We start from the raw sequence: 18692 nt of genomic DNA, 5'->3' as shown, positions 1-18692 counted from the left end.
TTGCATTTATATAATTTTAAAAAATTTAACTTTTTGATAAAGAAAAATATTGTTATTTAAAAATATATATTATTTAAAAATAAAATAAAATCCCCCAATCCAACCCCGCATCACCCTTGCAATCCCCCCTCGTTGTCTCTCCCTTTTCTTAAATTGTTGAACGTACAAAGGTTTATAGGTGGTCAAACGATCGACTGCTACAGTGGATCAAACGGCTAAACAATCGATTGTCACAGCTGGCCATAGGAATTTAAGATATTTGAATGTTTGAGATTTTAGAGATTTAAGTTTAGAAATTTAGGGGAGTGGAACGATAGTTGGTCACTGGGTGTCCGACGATAACTTAGATGGCGATTAGGACGACAATGTCAGTTGATGTTTGGATTTTGGATTTAAATTTTTTAATGTTTTAGGGTTTTTTTTAGATTTTTAAAAAAATAAGTTTTTTTTAAATATAAATTTTAAGTTTTTTACTTTAAATAAAAATTTCAGAATTTTATAAACGTGATACGTGACAGATAACGAAATTTTTAACTGCCTTTACGATTGTAACACTTAAAATAGTAATGTTTATAACATTAAACACCTAGATTAACCGAAAAATGGGTTAAGCACCTAAATAGGAAAAAACATATAATTTGGGCACTTGTTTTAATATTAAGCCTTCTATTTTTAAAGCATTTTAACCTCCACGTTTCATTTTAGACAAAAATATTTTTATTTTGGAAGGGATCAAAATTTGGTAGATTAAGTTTGTTTCGATATTATTTCTTCCATCGTAGCTTCTGATGCACTTGTTACTTGACTCTTATTAATGAATTTATTTTATTAAAAATATTTTATTGACTAACTATTTTAATTTATTAATGAAATATTTAAGACCAAAATTCTTAAAGATATAAAATAAAGATAAAAGTGAATATTTCTTCAAAATTATACTTTTTGATATTATGACTTTTAACTATAGTAATTAAAGACTTGTTTGGTGGAGTTTGGTGGCCATGAAGTTTCTAAACGTGAACATGTATGTTGCCCATGTGCATTTTTATGTTATAAATTGTATGCAAAAGTTCTGCTCTCAATTCAATCTTTTAAGTAGTAATCTGATTATAAATGATTCATTTAATTATTATAGGATTATGAATAGATTGTTTAGTTAAAAAAAATCACAAATAAAACGCTCAATTAATAAAAAAAGAAATTTCATTTTTTATTTTGGGATTAAAAAATCTATTTCATGATTTGAATGGTAAAGAGGATCTCGTTGGTGGGAGTAACAATATATCTTGAGATGAAGGTAATTTAGTGGTGGGCGATGTTTGTTGAGAGTGAGACTCGCGTAATTTAAAAGTTTTAGAGTGATTTCAATATTTTTAAAATAAATTATTGAGAATCTAACACGACAAATTAAATGAAAAGATTAATGTAAATTTTATGATAAATTTGGGATCCATCGAATATTGTATACGATAATTAATAAATTTTTTTATTTAAGATTTTATTAGGGTCTATTTGTTTGACTGTAATTGATTTTCTAAAAATTGAATTCTGAAAAATAAATTAGTGGAAAATAAATTACATTTCTAGAAAACGTTTTTCAGAAAATATTTTCCGTAAAATGAATTACATTTTTTTTGAAAAACATCTGGAAAACGTTTTACGATGTTTGAAAGATATTGTTTAAACCTTTTTTCTACTAGTTGATGAGTTTTTTAAAAATTATTTATTACAAATATTAAATACAATAAATAATATTATTTATAATAAAACTTAATATTATTATTTTTAAAATATTAAAATAATTATTTATTAATAAATATTATTTTATAATTTTATTAATAAAATATTAATATTGGTATATTTTATTGAAATAAAAATATTATAAATTATATTATTTATTAAAGTAATAGTGATATTATATTTAAAAATATTAATTACTATATTTTAAATATCTTTATTAAAATATTACTAGATTATTATATTAATATTAAATATATAAATAATATTATTCATTATTAATAATTTAATAATATTATTTCTATGAAATTAATAAATAATATAAATTTTATTAATAATTTATTATATATTATTAAAATAACAATATAATATCTTATATTATTATAATATAATTGATTATTTTATTCTAATATTAAAAATATAATATTATTAGAAATATTAATAAATATATTTTAAATATTGTAATAATTAATATTTTGATTAAAATGATATTAAAATATTTTATTAATATTAAATTCATAAAATAAAATTATTTTGAGTATTTTTTAGAAAATAACTTACGAAAATCAGACCGTAAGTTATTTTTCAGAAAACACAAAAGAAATTCTGTTGATCAGAAAAATATTTTACGTTGACCAATCAATTTTTCTCCAACCAAACACTAAAAAATATTTTTCGAAAAACGAATTACTTGAAACAAACAAGGGAAAACATTTTCCTGAAAACAAATTACGTGAAACAAATACAAAATTTCGAAAAAAACCAATTCCATAATTATTTTCCGTAAACAAACATACCTTTAATTAATTCGAAATGACTTGTATCGTACATCTAACCTTAATAAATAAATTTTTCAACAAAGATTTTTTTACGTACGCATCATCCGATTAATTAATTGACTTTGTAGTTTTTTTTTTATCAAATAACTTATATAGAATCTAATGCAAGTAACAAATATTATCCAGATTTTCCAATTCTTCCACTCCTGAAATGACAAATGACGCAGAGAAAAATCCAGCTTAAAACATGGAAACTTCCAACCATGAACGACCCAGTTTAACCCCCCCCCCCCCAAACTCCACTCCACGTAAACAAGTTCCACGAGTCAACTCACCGTCCATTTATTGGCACCCACCGCAGTTTTTTCAAACTCTTCCAGTTTCCTCCAAAACTCACAATCTCTTGAAACTTCCACCCATGGCTTCTCTGAACTCCCTTGCCTTCCTCACAATCTTCCTTGCTCTGCATCTCAAGATTGCTAAACCCGACTTTTATCCCCCCTTTTGCCACCCATCTTCGGTTCCTCACTTTCGCTTTTTCGTTCTTTCGTTCTTTTGATTTTGGTTGATTTTGTTTTGGGATCTTTGGGTGTTTTATTAACTTTGGTATTTGTTCTTCTTCATGTATTTATTTGATTTCTTGTTGTTGCAGATGATGTATGTAAAGAAGTGGAATGTGGAAAAGGAAAATGCAAGCCTTCTTCAAATGGAACACTCCCTTATTATACCTGTGAATGTGATGTTGGCTGGAAACAAACTGCTGCTGCGGTCGATGATGATGATCATCATCCCAAGTTTCTCCCTTGCATTTTCCCAAACTGTAAATTTTTACCCTTTTCTTTTACTTTTATTTGATTTGTAATGGTTTATACATCATGAATCCTCTCTGAAATTTGGCCTTAATTTGATGTTATCCAACTGAATCTTGATAGTTCATTAGTTTTCTGGAAAATTAGAATTGTGCCTTGGTGTACTGTTGTTTTCCCCGCCTACTTGTGCTTGAAATTTTTACTAGCTTTACTGCCAAGGATACAAAAGCTAAAATTAGATTTTGATGATGAAAGGAAGCTTTAAAATATTATGTTCTACAATTAGAAGTGTTGATAGAACAAGTTTAGCTAGTGAGAGAACGGTCATGGGTCGGTATTTGAAGGAGGGAGAGAGTGGATTATTACAAGGAAGAAGAAAGAGGGCTGGCCGATTATGGGTGGTACATCCCTCTTTTCAATCTCGATTATGGGTATTTATAGTGACCTTTAGTGTGCGTTCAATCGTAGGGTCATGATGGCTATTTGTAGGCCGATGTGGGTTTTATCCTAGTAAGTCACGTGAATCTGTCACGGGTCTTGTCTAGATCTCGTTTGCGTATCATAGTTGACTTGAGGGTCTGTGCTCGAGGGATGTGAACTTTTAAGGGCTTAGGCAAGCGAAGAAATCTGTGTAAAGACTAATTGTTGATGAAGTGTCGGGAGATCCGATGTGACGGAGACTAGAAGGCTTCCGGAGGTTGTTGTCTAACAACAAGAAATCAGTATTTTAATTGAAGTTTGTGATGCATGCTACATGCTAATCACGCCCAAATCGATTGTGCATCAAACACTGTCTATATGTGATATGATATCTTACCAAAGTCAAAGATTGCTAAGCTTGATCTTCCTTTATTAAAAAAAAAGGTTAGATCGTGACACGTGTTGTGATCGATTAATTCATGTTTTATGATGCCGGTTTTAGGTACGTTGAATACTGCTTGTGCAGCTGCTCCTTCCCCTGTGCAAGAAAAGGCAGCCAAATCAAACCAATCTATCTTGACAGTAAGCTTTGTACCATTTAAGCTTTCTACTTGGTCATTGATATCATTTTTTGATGATGCTAATGCACTACTTGTTCATGGTTTAACAGTCTGCAGGTGGACTAATTGCGGAGGAGGATCGTGTGACAAGAAGTCTCTGTTACGTACGATTGCAGATGCTCAGAGGGTTATTTAATCTTCTTAATGTCTCTTCCTTCCCATGCTACAGAGAATGTAAGAACACTCTCTAGAGTGTTGTTATAAATATAGGCTTTCTGGTTTTAGTGTAGTAGTTCCAATTGGTGTTTGAGTTTGATCTTCCTGGACTTTAAGGTGCATCGGAATGGACTGTGCAAACCTTGAGATCTCAATGTCAAATAGGTCTAGTTCCGTAACACCGACATCATCTCGAAATGATGTTAATCGAGGTAAAAAACAGACAGTATAACTCTCGTTTTTCTTAAAATACTGTATCGAAGCATATACCACTTGGTGTGCTTTTTAAACTTCTGGGATGCATATATGCTGTATCATGAATGAAAAATGGTTGCTTTCTGCTTTTTCAGCAGACTCGAAGCTGTTCAGAAATTGTCGTTGGCTGATAATGTCGACGGTGTTGCTCGCGATGGTTGTTGATGTTGTGTATATAAAGCTGATGCTCGGGTTCGAGTTCCACGATCCGGATAGCGATTCTAGCATCAAGCATAGCCGTATTCTTCTGTTGTTCTATGGAAAATGTAGCTTAGATGTATGTTGTAACTATTTTCTCATATGAATAAGTCATTCATAGTGTCTAGGCGATTTAGGTATTTGTTGATGGCATCAATTTACCTTTGTATTGTTCTTTTATGGTAAACTATAGGGGTGGTTATTTTGTTTTTGGTTTGTTCAATTTGGTTATCACTTAAAGAAAATAATTTTTTTATATAGTGATCAAAATCGAATATACAAAAAATATAAGACCCTTGCATAGTTTATCTTCTTTTCATGACTTTTTGTAACATTTTTAATACCGAGTTAGTGACCAAAGTGTGAGATTGTAAATTTCAGTGACTAAATTAGATAAATTGAGAAATTCAATGATTTAATTGAAAAATTTGGGGGGGTAGGATGAATTATCAAATGAATGAAGAAGAAAGAGGTAAAGGAGTCATGGACAAGGAAAATAATTAAATATTATTTGGGGTTAGGAAACAAATGTTTCCAGATAACTCTCTCTTTCTTTTCTTCTCTCCATCGTGAAGTAACCCAAACCAATGTGAGTTTGATTTCTTTTGGTTAATTCTTAAGATTAAAGTATGGTTTTGATTAAGGAAGAATTAGGAAACATGATGAATCATAGAAACTCAAAGAGTTGTAAGTTATGAAAATTAAGGGAAGAAGTGGATAAGTGAAATTTAATAAAGATGTATAAATAGATTTAGAAGCTGAAATGACTTGTCATAGGTGAATAAGAAGTTATAAGTGTTAAATCAAAGTTTGAATTACATGGAAAATTTAGTAAGATTCTTAGTTTTAAGAATTGAATGAGTATAGGACAATAAGGTGTTGGAATATAGAAGTTAGTTAAAATGATGGTAGTTGAGTTGGGTGATATAAAAGAAGTTTTATATAAGGAAATTTAATGAAAAGTTGTGGAATTTTTGAGTGAAAAAGTCTAATCTGGGCAGGTTGTATCGGTACACTATGAATGGGTACCGATGCACTAAGATCAATTTTGAAGGTGCATCGATACATGGGAATTTTGAACTGGATTTGGACACCGATGCACCAGGAGTGTATCGATACACTCCTAAAGGAAAATAGGAATTTTAGCTGATTAAATTAATTTAAGTTAATAACATCGAAGCATAAGGTTTAGGCTTCTGATAATCATCTTGAAAATTATATTTATGTAGATACAGAGCCTAAACGAATTCCAAAACAAGTGACAAGTAAGATTGATCGAGGGAAAGGCAAGGAGACATAGGTGAGTGCATATGCATAGCATGAATATAGTAGTATATTCAGTTCTAGACTTGTGATAAGTCTGGATATAATATCTTGATACATGATTATATTTCATATTATGATACATGACATGAATTTATATTAAATGCATTATGTGACAATGTTCTAACTGAATATGTATGAAAAGTTTACATGAGCCATGTGATAAGGTAAGAATTTATATGTCTACGAGATATAAACTATGTGAATTGTGAAAACCCATGTTATGTAGATGATAACTATAAGTATAGTTGGCATGCCAAGAGTAGAGGGTCTACTGGTCATTCGAGATAATTCTATGTGGTCCTTCAGGATATATATATTTTTTGAAACATGTACGAGGTTTTTTTGAGACATCTACTTGATCCTGGTATATGTATATGGTTCTTAAGGATTTCTATGTGGTCCTTATGGACATATCTTATATGGAACTACAGTGCTACGCGGTCCTTCGGGACAAATTTTACTTGGCACTTCGGTGCAATTTATACAAACTGTGGTGACATCATAGTGCACAATCTCACAGTACTCACATACCTCAGGTTCTCATTATTGTGTCATGGGTTAGTGAACTTATTAATACGAATTCATGATGGTTAATTTGATGAGATTATTGGTAAGATACATTGTTATGCACCTTACATAGATTACATATATGATTTCATTACACTTTATCTTATTATAGCATCATCATTATATTTCATTGTTATTATTATTATGCTTCACTAAGTCAATGACTAAGCGTGTGAGTATGTCACACGTAGGATCAGAGAAGATAGACAAGCAATGTTAGAAAGCTGAGACAACATTACTTCTACAACTACCAGATCAGAAGAAACTTAAATAGTATGTATTATTATGTTATAAATAGATTGGTATGTAAGCAAAGTTGTTAAATTAAGTATGCATGCTCTGATTGAGTTTGGTAATGTTTTAAACGTATTTATGTAAATGGTAACTTTATAGTGATAAAAGCTTAAATTTTTATGAGTTTTATATAAGTTGAGCTGAAATTATTGTAGCAGTGCATCAGTACACTGTAGCAGTGCATCGATACACAATTTATATTCGATGTTTTTGTACATCAGTACACTGTAGCACTGTTCATGATACTGTTTACTGTACTATTTGCACAGTATCTATACTATTCATGCAGTATAATTACTATTCATAAAAATATTTTTACCTTAAATTTGTTATAATGAAACATAATTCAATAGTATATTATTGTATTTTCTTAATATAAATCCAAATATTATGTGATTTTATAAGAATATTATTTTAAAAAGTCAATGTGACATCTCGAATTCGTATATGGGTCGAGTACGATTTGGGGTGTTACACCTTTATACGAGATTCACGGTTTGGTTTGTGTAATTTGTAGGGCCATACATTTTCTGAATATCACCTTTTAATGGTCGAAAGACTTTTAATTTAAGATTAATCAAAAACAATTATTTATAATCATAAAGAAATTAAATGTATTTTTAAGATATAAATTATAATTATATGATATATTATAATTGACATCAATTATTTTATTTATAAGTATGGAGTAATTAAATTTAAATCGGTAAATTAAATAGAGTGATGTTTATGATTTTTTTTTTGTATTTTAGGGATTTAATATTAATGTGTAAAAAATAAATATTATAAAAGAATTGATTAATTGATGAGGATTTTTAAATACTTTTTATAATTATTTTTTGCACATTAATATTTAATTTTCTTTTATAAAATAATGAATAAATATCAATTCTTTTTATCAAAAGATTAAATATAATAATTATAAAAATATAATTTTCATTTATAAAATATAATAATATTTCTAGTACTAATTATTAATAATATACTGATAAAAAATACATTAAATTTTGTAAAAACTTATAATAAAATCACATTGTTAATCAATTTCTTTATTCATAATATTAAATTTAAAAATTTTATTTTATTGAAGAAATCTAACATTTAATTCCTTTGTATTAAAAATAATTAGGATAATGTATACAAATAGTCTACGACCATAGCGTGTGTTTGTTTAGTCTCATAACTATTAAAAATTACAAAATAGTTATCTGACTATTTATGCTCTAAAATCATATTTTTTTGTTAAAAATCTAACACTCGTCTTAACTGAAAGTTAACATAATGTTTAAAGCACTAGTTCGATGACAGAATGTAAACGAAGATCTTATCGACAAAATACAACTAAAACCATTATTAGATTAAATTTATCATATCTCAATCAACAAATTAATGTCAATATAAGACGATCTCTAATTTATTAACAGAAAAAGTAAGTTTAAAAAATATAAATAATTGAATGACTATTTTATAACTTTTAATAATCAAATGATTTAATAAAACATCACTCTATAATAAGGACCCATATGTAACTTTGAATAATTAAGAAATACTCAAATAATTATTTAATTATTATAATAATTATAAAAAAAAAAAGAAAATGTTTGAGATGATTGATGGATAAGTTATGGATGAAGGGGGCTACCTAATCTGTCACAAAAACCCTAGTTACTAGTAGTATGCCTGCAGCCTTGTCATTCAACCAATCAAATCAAATCAAAACATAAAATTTAATTTTTTCCACCCAAATCTATTTCGTAAAAGATTTTAATCATTCTAAATCAATTATTATTCTTTAAATTTTATTTAAAAATACTGAATTGAATTCTTCCATATTATCATTATATTTTAAATTAATCGATGAATATATTTTTAGATTTAAAATTCGGACTATCCATCGGAGCCCGGATAAAATTAGTTACTACAAAGTGGTTATGTGGATTTTTTTTTCTTTTCGATTTTAAGGTTTTAACTTAATTAATTTAGATTGACTCGCTTCGTACATTTATTTTAGTGAGTGAGTCTTCTAACAATGATTTTCTGTATACATAAGGTTTTGAACTCAAGACTTTACTTAAGCGATATTAAGATACATACCACTTTATTTTTTCTTTTTTATCTTTTAAATTAGAGTTAATTGCCTCATTTGTCCTTCAATTATGATCTATATTTTAAATTAGTCTCTAAACTTTTAAATATTTCAATTTCTTCCTTAAATTATGATTGTTATTATAAATTAGTCCTCAAATTTTTTTAACATTTCAATTCCATCCCCAAACTATAACCTTCATCCTAAATTAGTCACCAAACTTTTTTAACATTTTAACTTCATCCTAAACTATACATATATACTAATCACATCCCATGTTAATAAAATTGTTAAAGTTATATTACTATATGTTTTAAAAAATAAAATTTAAGTTAAACGATGGTTGAAGCTAATTACACATTTGGATGAAATTGAGGATGAAATTGAAAGATTCAAAAGTTTAAGGATTAATTTAAAATGATAGTTATAATTTGGGGATGAAATTGAAATATTTCAAAAATTAAGAATTAATTTAAAATAAAAATTATAATTTAAAAATAAAACTAGAATATCTAAATACGATATAATGCAATTAACTCTCTAAATTAATATGAAAAAGTTTCAATTTATATATTAAATAAATAGGCCTAAGCCCTATAAGCCAAGGTGAAACTACGCCTAAGCCCCTTGCGCATCATCGAAACAGTAGCTAAGGGCCTCCATAGGCGGCAGCTTTAAGAGCTGATCAGTACCATTCGCTAATTTCGCCAGCTTCTCCGTCACTTTGTTCCCTTCCCAACAACATTCTTAGAAGAACAACAAAAATAGAGATGAGAACGAGACTAATTTAATATCTAATTTCGCCAGCTTCTCCGTCACTTTGTTCCCTTCCCAACAACCTTCTTAGAAGAACAACAAAATAGAGATGAACGAGACTCTAATTTAATATATATTATTTTTTTATAAAAAGGGAATTTAGATGGAGTTTCGCCAGCTTCTCCGTCACTTTGTTCCTCCCAACAACATTCTTAGAACAACAAAATAGAGATGAGACGAGACTCTAATTTATATATAGATTTTTTTATAAAAGGGAATTTAGATGGAGTCAGTTTTCTATATTTCAAGTTTAAGTTAAATGAGAATAATAAAATTTTTGATGGCAGATGTATATATTAACCATATAAACTTTTGTATGAGTTGACACATATAAGTTTTAACGTAAACATAATCAATAAAATATAATAATTAAAAAAAATTTAAATTTAAGGGGTTGCATTTATCATTGCCACTAATATTCTCTCCCTACCACTACCACCTACACTCACTATCACTATCGCATCAATCCAGCCTGTGGGCAAGTTTTGAGCCTTCCAAACAAGCCCACGACTCAGCTTATAAGTAGGGGACGTAAAAGATCTGTAAAGAAACAAGACTTCCATTATTAATGAACTGAGGTACCAAATTGAAAAAAAATAAAGGCTAAGAGAGCGAATTAGTATATTTAGCCTTTTTAATCACACTCCAATATCGCTTCAATTTTTAACCTTGTGTACCTGATCATACAGCACGTGACACCCAAACTCCACCCTCTATTTTCCCACACTCAAAAAAAAAGAAAACCCGTGTTTCCAATTTTATCCTCGTCAATCCCACAAAATTACAACCTTTTAACATCTCTTCAATAAAAATTACGGTCATTCCCTCATCACTGTCACCTTACATAGAAAACTCACTTCTTTACTTCTTTTGTCCCTAAAGAAACAATGGAGAAGCCCGTCGTCGAACCGTGGGGCCGAAACCGGTGCCGTGCCATTCCGGCCACCGGACAGTACGTGAACCAATGGAGTTCTTGTCAAGTTCATGGAGTATTTCGGCTCTTGAAGTTTCAAAAGCTTTATCTTCCGCATCATCCCAAGCTGCCGGCTCTCACAAAAGTGTTTAAACGACACGTCGACCGGCAACGTCGTTATACAAGAAGACATGGCCGGAGAGATTGAAGACATTAACTGGTTTCGAGCAACCCTTTCTCTTTTGCTTCTTATGAAACTTCCCAGATGGTCATGGAAAGAATCATGGCACAGTATGTAAGTTTTGTAGCAGAACAATGGGTTTTTTATTTTTTAAGGCTTTTGTTTTCGGGTTTACGATGAATGTTGTCTGATTTTTTAGCAACAAAATGTCTTCAGGGACCATCTCATAGCAGTGGACCATTAACAGGAGCTCATAGCTGTGGCTCTTTAACAGATAGTCCTCCAATTTCACCTTCGGAAACGATGATCTTAAGGTTTGTAATTACTTTTTTGACTCATTATGTAACTTGGAATTGTTACCGGGACTCAAAATGTTATTTTATCTTTACCTATGCAGCAATTTTGCCGCGCTGGTAACAGCTCTACGCAGTATCGTACTACTCCAGCAGTTGCAGCGGCTGTCCCCGCCGTGGCGGGCGGTGGGAAGACGATGGGACGATGGCTGAAGGATAGGAAGGAGAAGAAAAGGAAGAAACACGTGCTCATAATGCTCAGCTACATGCTGCCATTTCTTGCCGGGGTTGCCGCAGCTGTTGCAGCTATCGCGGCGGCTACGGCTGCTTCATCCGGGAAGGATGAGCCGATGACAAAGACGGATACGGCCGTTGCATCTGCCGCCACCCTAGTTGCTGCACAATGCGTTGATGCTGCTGAAGCCATGGGAGCCGAACGTGAACATTTGGCCTCAGTAATCAGCTCCGCTGTCAATGTACGGACCGCCGAAGATATAATGACGTTAAACGCAGGCGCCGCCACAGGTATATAATGATAAACCACCCAATGAAAAATTTAGTGTTTAATCGTTGAATGTATTTCTGGGTTTTGATGTTCAGCATTAAGAGGGGCCATATTGAAAGCAAGGGTATTGAAGGAAGCATGGAACATAGCAGCTGTTATTCCGATGGATAAAGGTGGTGGTAATGGCATAACGGTAGCTCTAACGGCGGCTTCAGCGGCGAGCTTCTTCCGGATGAAAAATTTACTGGGGATTTGCAGTAGATTTGCTTGCTAAAGGCTGTGTGCTTCTCAAACGCACAAAAAGGTCATTTTCATCCATGCTTTTCATATTTCTTTGTACATTTTAGTGACAATTGCTGAAAATCATTGATCTGAATTGTTCCAGGTGATCTCCATTGGAAGATTGTCTCTGTTTAACATTAATGAATCAGTAAGGATACCTCGACTTACATTGCTCCGACTCTTCGTTTTTAGTATGTGTTCGACACTCGGTTCCAATATTAGCATGAAAGGCCTCGAGTAATATGCATGAAAAGATGATATTTGCTCAATTATTGGAGAATCAATGATGCTTCAGATAATGTTGATATAACGGAAAAGAAACTGATCTGTTGTTTTCTTTTCTTCTTTATACGTATTCGTATGTTTGTGTCGTGTTCGTGTTTGAATATTTTATCGAGATTTATGTTTAGGTAATATTGAAGATGAAGAGTAGACATGTTTGCCGGTACCATCACAAAAAAGAAAAAGAAGTGATTTGCTCTTGTCTTTGCTCTCTAATAAACTGTCAAAAATTGCAGAATTCGATGTGGGGAAGGGTCTTTGTTCCATTTGGGGATTTGAGAAAAGCTAGTCATTAAGTAAAAAATAAAGATAAAGTGTTGTCTTGCAACTTTAAATCTTTAATCTTCTGCCAGATGTGATCATGGAAGTGATTAAAGACATGCCGGCATGGCCCGGCCGCACTTGCTCGACGACGGAGAGAACCGGATACTTTGGGTTGAAGACGGTGATGCGCGGGTCGTGGAGTTCGAGTGCAAGAACCAGAAGGAGCATGATGTTTGGACTCAGGGTGTCTCAAGGCTCCTCTCCATATCTGCAGAGAAGAACAATAGATACAGAGTTTGAAAGATCAATGTAATGTCTGCATGAACACGACAGATGTTTTGAATGGTTTTTTGTGGGTGTTTTGGTGTAATATTTTTTAACTGGAAAAAAGTGTAAAATGTTTTATATTATGTAACTAAATCCATTTTATGTTTAGGGATGTGCGATTTATTCGAATTTAATAGGTTTTGATTTAATTTGATTTGATTGTTTTAAAGAATTTAAAAAAATTAAATTGGGTTCTTTAAAGAATTTGGTTAAATTAATCAGGTATGAGTCTTTTTTTTTATTAATTGAATTTTTTTAATCAAATGAGATATTCTATTTCATGTGATCTAAAGTTGATTTTGTTGGTCAAAAGAGAAGATTGAATCCAATTGGATGAAGGAATACAATGTTGGATGTGATGATTAAAGACATCTCCACCACTGGCCCTGGGGCTATATACTTTATTGTTTATTTTCATGTGATATGAGCTTTGTGGTACTATTTCTTGAATTAGCCTTTGGCTCTTGGATTTAGGTTGTGAATGGTGGGTCACATAATTTTTATTTTTGGTTATAAAGGGGAAACAGAAACCTAGGTTATACTAGCGCTCTCCTCGTTTACTCTCCCTGCAACCACATCAGACGTTGGTGGAACTCATGTAGATCTTTGGGGAGTGACCACGCGTGTTTTGCTATGCCATCGGCTACCGTACTGCCTTTTCTTAAAAGCTCCACTATAAATAGAGAGTCTCTCCTCTTGTATTATCTTATATCTCATTTCATTCATTCTCTTGAGATAATAATAAAGTTTTTAGACATTAACTTTAATCTTTTGTTCTTTTTATGTTAGTTGTTATTTGTTCTCTATTGCCTCTCGTAAGAGAGCATCTAACATTTTTATACTTGTGATAGGATGATACTAATGTGATATTTTATTACAATCCAAAGTTCAAGTCTAAACGTTGAAAAAAAAAACATCTACCCATTGAAAAATCAATTGTCCACACTATTACAAACCCTAAACACAAACCTACACTTAATTCGATCTAAATTATCTCTCACTGAGTCATCTCAAAATGCCATAGAAGTTCAGAATATTGAATAATGGATTTCAGGAGTGAGAAATATTTCCACGACAGAAATAAAAAACAAAGCTTAAGAACTCAAAAAAAAAAGCACCAAATTAATAAAGAAATAGCATTTATCCCATTGTTAGTTATATCTCCAACTAATAGGAATGTCCTTCAATTTAATTTTAGTCCCCCTGCCTTTGTACTAAACTTATTATCAAGAATTTTAATAGATACATTAAACTCTTGATTTGTTAAACCCTAAACCCTAAATTCAAAAAACAAAAGAAATAGCGCTTTTACAATTGAGGAAAAATAGAAATGGATACAAGAACGTACTTTTCGGCAATGCATTGCGCTTCAGTAGCACATACACTGGTTTGATCATTCGAACTGTCACACCCCAAACCCGTACCCGATCCGAGTACGAGTACGAGATGTGACATTACCTTTTTAAAATAATTTTCCTTATAAAATAACAAAATTTGAACTTATTTTAAAAAAGATAATATATTATAATTATATTCAGTATAAAATTTGAGGTAAAAAAAATGTTTTGCGAACAATAAAATACGTATAAAATAATCTGCTACAGTACCGTGAACAGTAACCTGTTACAGTACCCGAAATGTTAAATTTTCCAGTTTACAAATAGGGAATCGATTCCCTGCTACAGGGAACCGATTCCCCTACTACAGTACTGCTACAATACTGCTACAGTACCGCTACAGTACTTCCGTAAAAATGTACATAAAATTCGTAAAAATTTATCCGTTCATTACTATACACGTACATAATTACATTTAAAAACATTAGAAAAGTCGATCAGAGTGTTCGTAACTAACAACTTATTACATGCCAACATACTTTATACAACTAAAATACATACTTTGTTGTTTACTTCTGATTTGATCCCCTAATGATGGTATGCTGCGTTGCTGCTCTTAAGATCGATCTTACTTTTCTGTACCTACGTGTAAATCACTTACACGCTAAGTCATAGACTTAGTGAGGTATATAAATAATGATGATGTATTCCTTATAATATGAACATGTGATCTATCCATTCAATGATATAACATAACATATAATGCAATTACCTTGATAACATTCTATAAGCCCATGTACATTACTGAGAACTCAAGGTATTCGAGTACATTGAGGTTGTGCACTATTGATGTCACCACAGCTCGTATAAGTCCCACTGAGTGACATATGAAATTTTGTCCCGAATGACCTGTGAATATGTCCCGAAAGACCTATGAGTTGTCCTGAAGGACCTATGAAACCTTCAACTCTTGGCATGCCAACTATACCTATAGCTCTCATATCGTATACTATGGGCATCATTCTTATAATTCATATGTTCATGTGCTCATGTCACTTATCATATCACATACATTTGAATTTATTCACATATATCATTTATCAAATCATATGAGCATATACCTTATGCATGTATCATAATAATTATCATGTATGCATGTTCATAACTATTGTTCTATAAATCATCATAGGATTAGACTTATCACAAGTCTTATTCCATTGTACTACCCTTAAAATACGCACTCACCTTGGCCTCGCTTTCGTTGTTTCAATCCTAACTCTTTGATTGTTCCGGAATAGAATACGTTTTTATATCTACATAACATAATTTTCAAGATATTTATCAGAAGCCTAACCCTTGTAATTGATACTAACAACTTAAAATAATTTAATAAACCAAACTTCAACATTTTCTTTTAGGGGGAATCGATTCCCCCAAGGGGTATCGATTCCCTCTGCATATCTGAAATTTTACTGTTCAAACCCGAAGATCATCAACTCTTCACTAAATTTCTCAGACAAGGTTCCTTTCATACCACCAAACTTAACTACAACCATTTTAATTAACTTCTATCAATTCCAATCTTTAAAATCTCCCATGCTCATTCAAATTCTCAAAGCTAAAAATCATACCCAATTTTCAACATGTTTTAAATCCAATTCTAACACTCCATATTCCTTAATTAACTTCTTCACAAGTCAAATCTTATTCTAACTTCAAAAACTCATCCATGAAAATTTCATCTAAAAACCCATTTTCCAAATCTATCTCTAAAACATTTATCTTGTTGTCTTAATGTCATATAAGCTTTCCTTTAGCTTATAACATCTAAACTTCAATTTCCAAGCTAAAAATCAAAGAAACGACCAAGGTTCTGATTCTTACCTTAAGCTTGGGTCTTCACGTTTGGAAGAAGAGAAGTGAAGAAGATAAGAAAAAGGAAGAAGAGATGAGAGAAATCTGGAAACATTTTTTTTTCCTACTCAAGCCCCACGTGGGTTATAATATAACCCCATCAAATTCTTAATTAAATTTTCCTTGCAAATGACCAGTTTGTCCTTTAATTCATTTCATATTTACTAACAATTATTTTTAAACTATTTAATTATTCTACTTTAATCACCAAATTCTGAATTTTTACAATTAGTCACTAACCCTTATTTGGGATATTACAAATTCTCCCCCTTAAGAAATTCGTCCTCGAATTTTTATTCACAACAAATGGGTATTGATGTCGCATATCTTCTTCACGTTCCCACGTTGCTTCTTTTACTTTATGATTTCTCCATAGCACTTTGACCAAAGGAATAGTCTTATTCCTTAGTTGTTTCACTTCGTGAGCTAATATTTGAACAGGTTCTTCCTCATAAGTCAAGTCAGTCGAACCTCAATCTCTTCTGGTGTCACGATAAGAGGGATCAGATCTATATCTTCGAAGCATTGAAACGTGAAAGACATCATGTATCTTTTCCATCTCAGGTGGTAAAGCTAGCTGATATGCTACATGTCCTACTCTCTTTACAATCTCATATGGTCCAATAAACCGAGGACTCAATTTTCCTTTTCGACCAAACCTCAACACCTTCTTCTATGGAGACACTTTTAAAAACACTTTATCTCCGACTTGAAACTCAATTTCTTTCCTTTTTAGATCTGCATATGATTTTTGTCTGTCTGCTGCAGCTTTTAGATTACTCTGAATTATTTGGACCTTTTCTTCTACTTCCTGAATCAACTCAGGACCAAGCAGTTCTTTATATTTGAGCTCGTACCAGTTCAAAGGCGTACGACACTTTCTTCCGTAAAGAGCTTCGTAGGGAACCATTTTAATACTCGACTGATAGCTGTTGTTGTAAGCGAATTCAGCAAGTGGCAAATATTTTTCCCATGATCCTTTGAATTCAATTACACAAGCTCTTAACATGTCCTCTAAAATTTGAATAGTCCGTTCGGATTGTCCATCGTCTGAGGATGAAACGATGTGCTAAAATTTAATCGAGTTCCCAATGCTCCATGCAATGCCTTCCAAATCTTGAAGTAAATCGAGGATCTCGATCAGAACTATAGAAACAGGTACACCATGCAACCGTATAATCTCTTGGATGTACAACTCAGCATACTTATCCATGGAGAAATTAGTTCGTACCGGAATAAAATGGGCTGACTTAGTCAACCTATCTACAATCACCCAAATTGAATCTCTTTTGTTTAGAGTTACAGGTAACCCGTTACAAAATCCATCGTTATGTTATCCCATTTCCACTGAGGAATCGTCATTGGTTGCAATAATCCTGACGGAACTTGATGCTCAGCTTTGACTTGTTGACAAGTCAAACATTTGGACACAAATTCTGTAATGTCTTTCTTCATTCCTGGCCACCAATATCGACTCTTGAGGTCCATATACATTTTGTTTTCCTCCTGGGTGCATCGTTAATGGACTACAGTGAGCTTCCGTTAATACATCATTCTTTAACTCATCATCATTTGGAATTACTATCCTCCCTTGATAATATAGGTTCCCATAAGCTTTCATCTCATATCTGTACACTCTCCATTCCTTATTTGTTGTAGCCTCTTTGAACACTTTTCATCCCTAGCTTGCAATTCTTTAATTCTATCTAGCCATGATGGCTTGAGAGTCAATTCAGCACAAATAGCACTATCTTCACTTAATGATATCTAGCATCCATAGCTCGTAGAACTACAATGTCTTTCGACTTAAGGCATCCGCTACCACATTTGCTTTTCCCGGATGGAAATCGATCACAACATCATAATCCTTGAGAAATTCTACCCATCTTCTCTGTCTTAAATTCAACTCTTTCTGAGTCATCAAGTACTTTAAACTCTTGTGATCTGTATATAAATAACATCTTTCACCATACAAGTAGTGACGCCAAATCTTAAGAGCAAATACTACTGCATCCATCTCAAATCATTAGATAGTTTTTCTCATGTGACTTCAATTGTCTTGACGCATATGCCACCACTTTGCCTTCTTGCATCAACACACATCCCAAGCCATTATAGGACTCATCACTATAAACCAAAAAATTCTTGCCAGACTCAGGTTGAACCAACACAGGAGCTTCTGTCAAAATCTTCTTTAAATTTTCAAAACTTTCCTGACATTCTGGAGTCCAAGCAAATTTTACCTCTTTCCTCAATAACTTGGTTAGGGGTAATGCTATTATCGAAAAGTTTTTAACGAATCTTCAGTAATAACCAGCTAACCCAGAAAAC

At 31.9% G+C, this 18692-nt stretch overlaps 1 protein-coding gene, 1 long non-coding RNA gene and 1 pseudogene across 3 annotated transcripts; 2 read left to right on the top strand and 1 right to left on the bottom strand.

The window, feature by feature from the left end:
• Positions 1 to 2730: 2730 nt before the first annotated feature.
• LOC120191902 lies at positions 2731 to 5150 on the top strand. Of its 2 annotated transcripts, XR_005522737.1 has the most exons (6): positions 2731 to 3036; positions 3169 to 3336; positions 4248 to 4327; positions 4416 to 4539; positions 4639 to 4733; positions 4872 to 5074. XR_005522737.1 is itself a non-coding variant. In XM_039194768.1 (5 exons), exons 1-4 carry the CDS (start codon positions 2764 to 2766, stop codon positions 4698 to 4700), a joined length of 627 nt encoding a protein of 208 aa, XP_039050699.1. In that variant the 5' UTR covers positions 2731 to 2763; the 3' UTR covers positions 4701 to 4733; positions 4872 to 5150. The 2 variants fall into 2 exon arrangements, 1 of the variants encoding a protein (XP_039050699.1); XM_039194768.1 differs by lacking the exon at positions 4248 to 4327 and having other exon boundaries at positions 4872 to 5150.
• LOC120191903 lies at positions 3164 to 9429 on the bottom strand. Its single transcript, XR_005522738.1, has 3 exons — positions 9417 to 9429; positions 5518 to 5534; positions 3164 to 3354 (listed from the first exon to the last, which is right to left on the bottom strand). It is a non-coding gene; the product is annotated as an uncharacterized LOC120191903 (long non-coding RNA).
• A 1738-nt stretch (positions 9430 to 11167) lies between these two features.
• LOC120192103 lies at positions 11168 to 12377 on the top strand (annotated as a pseudogene).
• The last annotated feature ends 6315 nt before the right edge of the window (positions 12378 to 18692 follow it).

Source organism: Hibiscus syriacus, unplaced genomic scaffold (genome assembly GCF_006381635.1).
Source record: "Hibiscus syriacus cultivar Baekdansim isolate YM2019G1 unplaced genomic scaffold, ASM638163v2 tig00116971_pilon, whole genome shotgun sequence".
NCBI lineage: Eukaryota > Viridiplantae > Streptophyta > Magnoliopsida > Malvales > Malvaceae > Hibiscus > Hibiscus syriacus.
This window is presented reverse-complemented; position numbering and strand designations above follow the sequence as displayed.

What these genes read in the sequence shown, in the direction of transcription:
- LOC120191902 (XM_039194768.1), top strand. Translation starts at nt 2,764, where the DNA reads ATGGAAACTTCCAACCATGAACGACCCAGTTTAACCCCCCCCCCCCCA. An exon ending in CCTTTTGCCACCCATCTTCG is followed by an intron (nt 3,037 to 3,168) that starts GTTCCTCACTTT and finishes TTGTTGTTGCAG; the next exon opens with ATGATGTATGTAAAGAAGTG. An exon ending in CTTCCCATGCTACAGAGAAT is followed by an intron (nt 4,540 to 4,638) that starts GTAAGAACACTC and finishes CTGGACTTTAAG; the next exon opens with GTGCATCGGAATGGACTGTG.